General features: G+C 39.4%; 1 protein-coding gene across 1 annotated transcript; it reads right to left on the bottom strand.

Moving 5' to 3' along the window:
• Positions 1–894: 894 nt before the first annotated feature.
• fgf4 (fibroblast growth factor 4) lies at positions 895–5,503 on the bottom strand. The gene is made up of 3 exons (XM_079599047.1): positions 4,874–5,503; positions 3,582–3,685; positions 895–2,335 (listed from the first exon to the last, which is right to left on the bottom strand). Exons 1-3 carry the CDS (start codon positions 5,166–5,168, stop codon positions 2,159–2,161), a joined length of 576 nt encoding a protein of 191 aa, XP_079455173.1. The 5' UTR covers positions 5,169–5,503; the 3' UTR covers positions 895–2,158.
• Between the last annotated feature and the right edge of the window lie 5,369 nt (positions 5,504–10,872).

Genomic DNA, 10,872 nt, shown 5'->3' with positions numbered 1-10,872 from the left:
TCGGGAAAGAGTTGTGTTGGAGCGGCAGTTTGCCTGAGAGAAGAGGATGTTCTGTTTTTACTAATGGCGTGCCTGTTGATATTGCATTTTTTGGTTAAACAAATCAAGTCCAGTGATTTGTGTGATGAGGGTCAGAGGAACAATTTGCCTTCAGTGGCCATTCGGTCTATTGTAAACAACATCCACACTGATGCAAATCATGTCCATTTGGGTTGGAAGAGGTTTGGCACGGCTGTGAAAAAGAGGAACCCAGACGACCCGCATTAACTCAGTCATCAAGTGAAACTAAACGAAGTGCACGTCCAGGCAGGGCATGTTAAGAAGCAAATTTAGACACGTAACAACTGAAATACCACGGCTTTGAGAAAAAAAGAAAACAATGCGAATGTGTTCATGCTTTTGAGGTCGATCGGTCAGTTTAGCTTCCTTTAATTTAAGCGCAAAAGACTATCCATCCATATTCAGTTCAGCTTTACACTCGGGTGCGTTTTTAGTTTCTTTCAATTGAACGCACCTGCCATTGTGATAACAATAAGGAATGCTTTTTTTTTTTTAAATAATAATGTTTTTAATATGTAAAGATTTAAGCGTGTTTATCCCTGCATGAATGCATCATGTCTTCATATTTATTTCACTAACATCACATAGCCGGTTTAAAGCAGCTTCTTAGTTCTGCAACATATTATGTTTACAAAATATATAAAGAAAAATATAGGGTTACTGCTTGAGCATATAGTATAGGCTAACAGCTGTCCGCAAATATTTCCAACATGATTATCCTTTCTAAAAGTAAATCACAGGGTAAAGATAGCTCAAACGTGACAAGGCGCAACTAGGACGCAATGGCCGCCAGAACTTCACAGAGTTTCAGCTTTTTTTTCTTTTCTTTTTTTTAAAGTAGGAAACTGCATGAGGTAGAAAACGACAAAAAAAAGTGGGCAGTACGCCTCCTCGTAACTCACTGTGGACGTTTGTCAACATTAACTCTGTTTACTTACACACAACACTGTCATTTCTTTGTTTCTGTTTTACCATCGTAGAAAAATACTGATCTTTAACATGACTGGTTTCCCCCGCAGACGTCTCCCCTAAACCACAGCTTGAACTTGGCATTGTAAAGTGTAAAGTCTCTTTAAAGGGACACAGGGGACAGTATCTGCATCGCAATGCCTTTGCATTTTGTATGTATGTTAAAGAAGCTGCTTCTCTCTATCCAGAGCCTTCGAGATGTGACAAAGATTGACTGGAGATAAGTTCAAAGTTCAACCCCCCGGCAGAGCTAAAAACAGATTTGAAGGGGTAGAACTTCAGTAAGCTAGAGTAAGCCGATACTGCTTCAGTTAGATCCGAGCTCCGCACAAAGGAGCTCAGACATTGGACAATTGCTCCAGTGCTAATACTATGGGGGTTGATACACCTTAACCATTGGAGGCTTGACCTAAGACTTATATTCTTTCCAATGAAGTACAAATGGACCTCAGTTAGTTTAAACGCCATATTTAAAGTGATAGTTCACCCAAAAAACGTAAATTATGTAATCGTTTACTCACCCTCAAGTTGTTACAATGAGTATGCATGAGTATGAGTATTGTATGAGTTCTGTTGAACACAAAATAAGATATTTTGAAGGAAACAAAACAGTTGATGTTAGCCATTGGCTTCCATTGTAGGTGAAAAAAAAAAACACTATGGAAGTTCATTACCAACATTCTTTAAAATATCTTATTTTGTGTTCAACAGAACTCATACAGGTTTGGAACAACTTGATGGTGAGTAAATTATTCTATTTTTATCATAATTTATTTAATAAAAACACAATTTTTAAATGTTCCCTTTAAATATGGCGTCTACCCTGACTGGGCTACCTCTCCAAAACCCGTTGCTTTAGAACAACACAAACAGTGCAAACAAAACAAAAAAGAACATTGTAGGAATTTCACTTGTATATATGAACACGTGGTAGCAGCAATGAGGATAAATTAACAAATAACAAATAAATTAAATGTTGTCTTCCACCTCGGAAAGAGGACGTAGTGATGAAATATAAAATCAACAGTTATAAATAGTCTAATATATACAAACATGACACGATACACTTAACCTCACATGTAACTTCTGTAGAAAGTGCATCGTCGTTCCTCCGCCCCTGCAGATGAGCTCAGATTCTAGGCAAGAAATGTGTCATCGTCATGGATGTTGATACTCGATTTCCTTTTTTTGTTTTGCCAGTCTTACTTAGTGCGATGTACATCCCGGGATGTGCCAGCGATTCGTACGCGTTGTAGTTATTCGCAAGGAGGTTTTCTCTGAACTTGCAGTCATTTGTGAACTGCCCCTGAAAGTGACAAGGAAATAGCAATTATTATTTCCCGTGACATTTCAATAGACAGTATCATCATATTAAACAATAGCGACGTTGCAGAGCAATACTTGGAGAGGAGCTTTATGAAACACACATAACTTTTGGCATGTCTATAGCAAAGAGACAGTTTTGCTCTTTCTTTGTTCGTGATGTTTTGTGAGGGACAACCGAGGAATTAGACGTTTAACCCTCTAGGCTACCGTTCGCATGGCGGTCAAAAATTACCGATTTTTTATTTTTTTCAATTAAAAGATTGTAGCCTAGCTACTATATTTTATACTGATTTTATTCAAGATTTTGTATTTTTAGGTGATTTTAAAGTACTAAATTATATGTATGCAGTAGTTGTAATCCATTTATTCACTTTTAATCTGTCTCAAATCTTGAATGCATTATGAAAAATGCACAAAAATTAAATTTTCTATTTTTATATGAAGGATGCATTTTCCAAAACTCGTTTTATAGCCTACTCTAAACAAATGTGAGAAATTGAAACTATTAATCCAAGCAAGTTCCAAATTTGAGGTTGATATCTTAAAAAATTAGCTTTCAGTAGGCTAATAATTTGTTTAAACGTTTCCAATAGATACAATTCGTCTCGCATTAATTTTGAATGAGTAGCCTACAATTCAAGTGACTTTTTTTCAGGACCATTTAACCTTTTCCAATCGTGTCCATTAATTTTTTTTTTTTTTTTTTTTGTGCATTCACATAGCAAGTGCCAAAACATTTCCCACGCTTCATACCATTCGGATGAAGTAAAACAAAAAAAGAAGAAGAAAAAAAAAAAATTCGGTCAAAAATGACTAGGTTTTGGTCACTCGGTTTTGGGGCTTAGAGAAGTTTAGGTGTTTTCTGGGTGAGTCTGTGCGTGCAGAAATCGGAGAGGAGAGCAGAATGGTGTTTGGGTGGTCCTCTTTGGCCAGTTCATCTTTACTCTGGGAAGGACGGTAGGTGCATGTGTTGGCTGGCAATGCTAAGAATGGAATGCGTAGTCCGAATGATCTATGCGCTCCCGTTCCTGGGTTTGTCCGTCCCACAATGAAAACACCACTAGGCACTGGAAGCTCGCCACAACTGACTCCAACAATGTCACGCTGTCGGAGACTGTGGGATGTTGGTGGTGAGGGGATACATCTCAAGTACAGGGTGATATGTCATCGAGCTCTGATAAGAACATTCACGGACGGAAACCTGTTGTAAATCATTTCATACTCACAGATCCGTAAAGCTTCCCTTTGCTGTTCATGGCCACGAATAGCCCGCTCCGGACGCCAAACAGTGTCACAACTCCCCTCTCCACCGGAGATATCTCAAGAAGACCTGAAACACACAACAAAGAAAATAAATGACCTTGTTTGGCTTATATCTTTAGCCCTGTCTGGCAACTCCCAACGATGACTGCCTTTCTAAAAATTGTTCGTGTTTACATTTAGAGCATCCTTTGTGAAGGAAATGACACTTTCCGCCTCTTCAGATTTCCCAACTGTAATATTGCATTCTCTGTAAAACCACCAAGATTTATCTTTAAACCACTTCTGCTTTATTTGCCACGTCGTCTTTTCCAAATAAGTAATTTCATGAAACTTTTTGTCTAATTGAAGCTTTGATTGAAATGTGTCAATTCGCCGCTTTGTAAGGGTAAACATTTAAAATGAGGATAAAAAAGTATGTGCCTATCAATGACTTTGTAATAATCCATCTCATGTAATGCCTAAAATAAATACCATTTGTTTAGACTGATAAATGTTGACAAGTAAGTTTGACTTCAGAAGCATATAACGCGCGTGTCAGTGAAGTGGCAGATGTTTAACTCTTGTTATATTTCATTTTAACCTTTTTAAGTCCCATAAAGAACCTTTTTATAGTTCACCAGAAAACCATCTGTACTGGTGTGAAATTCGCTGATCTGAAAAATGGGTAAAACTTTTATTTTACAGTGGCATCGTTACACGTGTTTGCATGCAGTTACTAGTGTTAACTATAAATGATGCATAATTGCATGCAACTAAACCTAATCCTAACCCGAAGCGCATTAATATTACTCAGTGCTTTAACGTAAGACTGAAAGCGTAACCAAAAAATCCTTAATGAAAAATTAGAAACTTCTATCTTTAAAGAACCTCTATTTTTTTAAGGAGTGAAAGGTTAATCTACCGAAAAGGATTAGTTTATCTTGCTACTAAGTTTAGGCTTGGGGTTTTGGCCCGGTTCCTGTTCCTGGTTACAGAGACCTGTTGCGTGCGTAATGCAGGATGCCAGATGCTCGTGCACTCACCTCACCTGCCTTGTGTCGAGAAATATAAATGAAAGCGCTACAACAGGCTTTGTTGATGTTGTTCAACGTGGCATGATGTTGAATTCGTGTAACGTTTTGTTATTATTTTAACTGAATAACAGCCATTGAGCGTTTTCATAAAAATAAAAAAAATCTGGATTATGTATAGGCTAAATAATTTTCATAATCTCAATCCAACATGCATATACGATCAAATAACAGACCAAACTTACTGTAGCGGTTTTCGTTGTGCACGCCGGTGATTCTACCATCCGGTAATACTTGGAGATGAAACCCAATGCCAACATTGCAGTAGAGACGTCGCAGTCTTTTAATGCCCGTGAGATAATCACTGTCCCGGCTGGTATCTCTCTTTTCCCCGGGGATTCGGGCCAGAGAGCGCGAGTAGAGAGTCTCCCAGCGCCGCTCCACGGGGCCGCTCTGCCCACCGGGCACCGGAGCGCAGCGCACTGAGCTTGTCATAAGTCCTAAGACCAGTAATGGTAAGAGGGCCGATTGGACACTCATCCTTCTGAGCGGTACGTGAGTCTCTGAAGGCGTTGAAGACACCAAACTACCGTCTTTCTCTAGGTATATTTGCCAAAAAAGACGCAGCAAACAGCTTACTCAAGGACAGAGCTACGGTCAACCCTGGTGAGCGGCATGAAGTCGCGCTCAGTGGGTTTCCTCTCAAGACAAGACACTTCAGACTGGTGTTTAAGCTGTTTTGCTTTCACACAAAAGTTGTTGACCGTGAATTCTAGCCCCGCTCAGCCATGCCACTTTTCCCTTGCCGACGATATTTATATCTGGAGCGAAATTACATCACACACTACCTAGTGCATGACGAAGCAACCTTCTGCTCCACTCCGAGCGCACTGATTCCTTATAATGTGCGCGCGTCCATGCCGTGGGCAGTGAGACTACAGCGCGCGTGTGTGCGCGCGTGCGAGTGAGAGAGCCAAACGTCATAACCGAACGGCATTCGTTCACTTTGACAATGTAATGTCCTCGCCTATGGGAATAATGTCTTTATCAGTCTCAAATCTGTGTCCGAAGTCATTCTTGCTGTGGTTTGGCGCAAAGTGGAAAGCGTGTTTTAGTGTGTTCGTGTAAAATAGTTAGAAAATTAAGCCTTGCATATGAAATACGTAAAATTAGCTATAGTTTGCACCAAAAAAAGCAACAATTCGTTAGTTGGTCTGTCTTTGTGTAAGCTTCCTTTATTATTGGTCAGAAATAGGCTAGAGAAAATAATTTATGTATGGGAGGATGTATCGGAAATCACAACGTTAACAGACAGTGTCAGACAGGAGACAGTTCTATAAATGAACAATAACAGAAAAAAAAACATTCGAATTCGAACGAATTGCAAATTCAAGCAGTTTTTTTTTTCTTGTTTAAAGTGGCCATGTTCTCCGAAAGAACAAAAGGAAAAACATGATATGACTTGTTTGCAATATGACGTTGATGTGAAAAGTTATTAAGTTTAATGCCGCCTTTGGACATCCCACTGACAACGACTGCTAGATAATTCAGCCCGACAATTCTGTTGCTGACCTCTCACGAGTGTCTAGTTGTGAATGTTGTGCGTCATAGCATTGAGGGGGAGAACATGTAAACCGCTGGAAACATCACACTGTGAGTCAAGCTCTCTCCGCGGCCCCGGGGAATGCGCGCTCCCTGCTGCTAGTGTAGAGGATGCGACGTGAAACGGAAAGACCGTGGGGGATGGTGCAAACACGTATCAACATTAAAGTAAGACACCTACTTGAAAGCTCAAATGATTGTAATTATGCGTTCCTATTGATAGAGCTTTTCGTAAGAGTGCGTGGAAATCATTCTGCGCAGAATCACCACATCACACCGACTACTCGGGCAGTTTAACTCCTGGATGAATACTTGAGGGTGGATTTACTATATTGGAGCAGGTTTAATTACACATCCCTTTATAGGAGAAGGACTCTATTCTATTCTGTTGGTTCCATGTTTCTCGTTTACAAAGACCTGTTCTGTAACCCTAACCCTGCAGTGACACTCAAACGTATTTCGGTAAAATAGTATAAAGTAGGCCTATAACTTTAACCACACTTAAAAAACGTTGGCTATGAATCTCTTCGCGTTACATCATAAAATATCTACAACATTTATTTTAAAGAAAGCACTTTTGAAGCAAACTGCAAGAAATGGTAAAACAATAGATTTATAGATTTCAAAATTAATACGTTTGTTTGTAAAGTTGTTGAACTACACCTGTGGTTACTCTGTGTGGACTTGAGGTGAATTTACTTTATATATCCTTTAAACAAGTTGGTTCAAAAGTCTCAAAGTCCCCCAGAAAGTAAAGCTCTGAAATCATTTGTTTGCACATATTTAGCATTTTTGGCGTGTCCATAAATGTCCAAATGCATGTTTTTAACATAATTTGATGCACACACTAATTCCTGCATAGAGGTAACAAATAGGAACGAACTACAATGAAAGACAAGAACTTTATTTTTACAAATAGTGGCCATTTGTCAAGTGGTAAAATGCCCCAAACTTCATTCGTCACATAGGGATGTGATTGACAAGTCTTCTCTGTTGTTGATTTGTTTATATACATCATTATGCCAAACAAACAAAAAGTCCCCTTGCCATAACTCTTGCTTGCCCCGCCTTTGTTTCGCATGACGACGTTTCCTCCAGACAGAACACTCTCATCTCTTAACTTCAAAAAGGAGAGTTGAATACCCCTAGACACTGAGCCTGTTGCCCAAATATAAACCGCGATCCCACCCATCCAGGTCCTGACGCTTCACTGATGTCGCTTGCTGATGCGGGTCTTCTGCACACAGCAATGGCTCGGTTCAGTTCATGAATGTGTGGCTGGTTTTATATAGGCTACATGTTGGGGACACAGACGCTGATTTTGGATGCTCAAATCGAAAAGGCGCGTAATGCTTTATAACCACTGCTGAATTATCATGACAAAAAGTCTTTATTATATTTAGAGCCACATGCTTGTGATAACTGCCCGATAATGAAAGCTTTTAGTTGTCGTGGAAGACCGAACTAGCAACTAACACATGGTGCACATTTGAATGAGGCAGAGAAATGAAGTGAATGTAATAATACCATGCGCGCCGCCGCTCTCCATGGTGCTGCAGTCGCGCTCAAACGCTCAGTTGCAGCCCGAGCGCATGAAAGTGCGTTATCTATATCACGGGTTGTATTTATCGTGCAATTTACACGCAAAAAAGAGTTTTTACGTGCAAATGATACGTATTTTATTTCGTGTAATACGCACGTACTGCACAACACCAATCCTACCCAAGGGTTTACAGTGCGTACCGGCCCATTTATGTTCGATCCAACGATTAAAAATGTTCGCTTTAAAGAAAGATATCGGTTTCAGCCATTTTTTGTTAAATAATAGTGACATGAAATATGTAATGCATATGCTATATGTAACAACTCACTTATTCGATGTGTAGACTAGATTAATTAGTTGCAATGCGTATGCATTTAATAAATCAATCACGATTCCTTTAACTCTGAGTTCTCACAGTAAAACATTAGAAGTATTATCTACAGAGAGCAACCTCGAACATCTCTTCAAATGTTAAATTTGCCGTGCACCTAAAAAATCTCATTGATATCAAATACAGAGGCGACAACCCGCCCTTCAGATTCTAGATGTATTGCGAGGACAACACTGATGATAAGACCTTATGATAAGATCCTGTGATTTCACAGCAGCTGCACAGAAGTCAGTGCTTCCCTCTATAGGACGCTTTTGGAAGTACAGAGAAATCATGCGAACTGGGAACTTTCTGACATAGTACACTAAACATAAACTAAAATTGGCACACTGTCAATGCTGCTCTCAAAAATCCTTTTTTTCTTTTCTTTTTTAAATATACAAACAACAAGTACACAGAGAGGTAGGCTACTATTTATATCAACATGATCCATCACACCTGACCCGATTAATCAACTAATTATCCAATCATCCAATAAACGAAATATATAAATATATAAAATAACAATTAACAGAAAAGTAAACTACAAAATAGTCACCAAATAACAATTCACAAATTAAGTCCTTTTGGGAAAAGAGTGTCATTTTCACAAAGCCTTCTTTCGTTCTTTGTCTCATATGCAGCCTATTTGTAGCTAAAAAAAAAGCTTACACCCTTAAAAATAAAGGTTTTGCATCAATAGAAGAACCATTTTCGGTTCCCCAAAGAACCTTTCAGTCAACAGTTGTTAAAAGAACCATTTTATCCTAATGGTGCGTTCACACCGGACGCGAATAGCGCGTCAGGCGCGAGTCATTTCAATGTTAAGTCAATGCAAAGACGCGTTACGCGCGTAAAACGCGTGTAACGCGTCTTTGCATTGACTTAACATTGAAATCACTCGCGCCTGGCGCGCTATTCGCGTCCGGTGTGTGGGTGCAGTTAGTGTGAAAAACATTCTAAAAAGAAGCTTTTGTGGAATGGAAATGTTCCATGAATGTTAAAGGTTCTTCATGGAACCATCAAGGCCAATAGAGAACCTTTATTTTTAAGAATGAATTTCACATCGTAACTCTAAATCGGTTATTTCGTTGAATCTCCATATATGGTAACTATCAGCATTAATAAATGTATCACTTAAGAAATAGTTAAGCTGGAAGCAATATGGTGTGATGTTAGTGCAGAGGTCATCAACTCTACAAGCTCCACAGAGATGGCCAGTAGGAGGCCTGTCTGTGCGAACAAAGACCCCTCAGGCTCCGCTGGGTCAATACTTGAGGAATTCCTGACGATACCAATTAGATGGGCACGAGGAGCAACCCTTTGAGGCCCTCGGGCCAGAGAAGAATGAGACTGAAGCGCACTGATTTTAATTGGAGCAGTTTTCACTATGGCGCACGGCTTAAAGTAATTTCTGAGAAAGCACTCGTTGGGTAATTTAATTATCAATAGGTTTAAAAACCATCGGAATTGGTTTGGAAAAATACATATTTATTTATTTATTTATTTATTTATTTTCACATTCAAAATTAGAAACTCGAGATATAATCTCACCCTATACTGCATCATCTTCTGGCCTTGGCTCGAGGAGACGTTTGGGCATCTATAGGTTAATGAGCGCTTGTGCCCTCGACATGGCGGCAGACACGTCATTGTTGAAGGCAGGTCATCAGAAGTCGCTCGATCGGGACGCTGAACTTTAACCCCTGCGTCTCTGTTTACTTGTTATATGCCACTGAACTAATAGGGGCGTCGTGTGCCTGAATAGGTTAGAACTGGGAGCAAAGAGCATGAAAAACTTTGCACACAGGGTCAACATATGGGACAGAATGAGCCCCATAAGGTTGGTGGTTCTATCCCCGGTTCCACCTGACCAAGTGTCGAGGTGGCGTCTCTATAGCACGCAGTGTGTTTACCGTGTAATTTATACGCGAAAATTAGTTTTTACGTGCATATGATACGCAGTTTTCGCGTGTAATATACACACGCACCCCACACCACTACTAAACCTACCCTAACCAACCCATGCGTATCCTGTGCACGTAAAAACTAATTTTCGCGTATAAATTACACGATAAACACAGTGCGTGCTATAGAGACGCATGTAGTGTGATCGGGTTGGTCCATGAGGAGGACACCTAACCCCAGCTGCTCCCGACGAGCTGCATGGCGTCTTGCATGGCTGACACCGCCGTCGGTGTGTGAATGGGTGAATTTGAATGTCAATATGTAAAGCGCTTTGCTGGCCATGGGTCTGTTAAAGCGCTATATAAATGCAGTCCATTTACCATAATTATATATATATATTAAATCATGGGGCTCATTAAGTCCCATATGGAGAAAAAAAAGCTAATTTTGAGAAAATTTATATATTAGTATTTTTTTTTTTCAAAATTATTTTTTTTCTTCCTCCTGCACTGATTCAGAAATCCTCCCCCAATCCCCCCCCCCCCCCCCAAAAAAAAATTATCTTAAGGTTTTTACAGAGGTGGTTGTTTTATATATAATTTGCCTAATTTTATACAAGTCATTACTAAAAATTGATGAAAATGCATTTTTGTGACCAGTATTTTCTGATTTATGGAGTGATAAAAACTGAAATCCAAAATCATCTCTGTAAAAGACTATATGTAAAAAACCTGACTTCATCCAATGTTCATATTTTTGTTCTAAATATTTATGCAAATGAGTGCATATTTAATTAGACAATTCCTATTCGCCTATTTCAA

The sequence above is a fragment of the Phoxinus phoxinus genome, assembly GCF_949152265.1.
Source record: "Phoxinus phoxinus genome assembly, chromosome: 2".
Taxonomy (NCBI): domain Eukaryota; kingdom Metazoa; phylum Chordata; class Actinopteri; order Cypriniformes; family Leuciscidae; genus Phoxinus; species Phoxinus phoxinus.
Note: the sequence above shows the minus strand (reverse complement) of the source record. Positions and strands in the feature narration are given on the sequence as shown.

Bases quoted from the DNA above. Each gene is read 5' to 3' on its own strand.
- fgf4 (XM_079599047.1), bottom strand. From the start codon at position 5,168: ATGAGTGTCCAATCGGCCCTCTTACCATTACTGGTCTTAGGACTTATG. The intron at 3,686-4,873 runs GTAAGTTTGGTC...TGTGTGTTTCAG, and splicing joins GCACAACGAAAACCGCTACA to GTCTTCTTGAGATATCTCCG. The intron at 2,336-3,581 runs GTGAGTATGAAA...TGTCACTTTCAG, and splicing joins AAGGGAAGCTTTACGGATCT to GGGCAGTTCACAAATGACTG.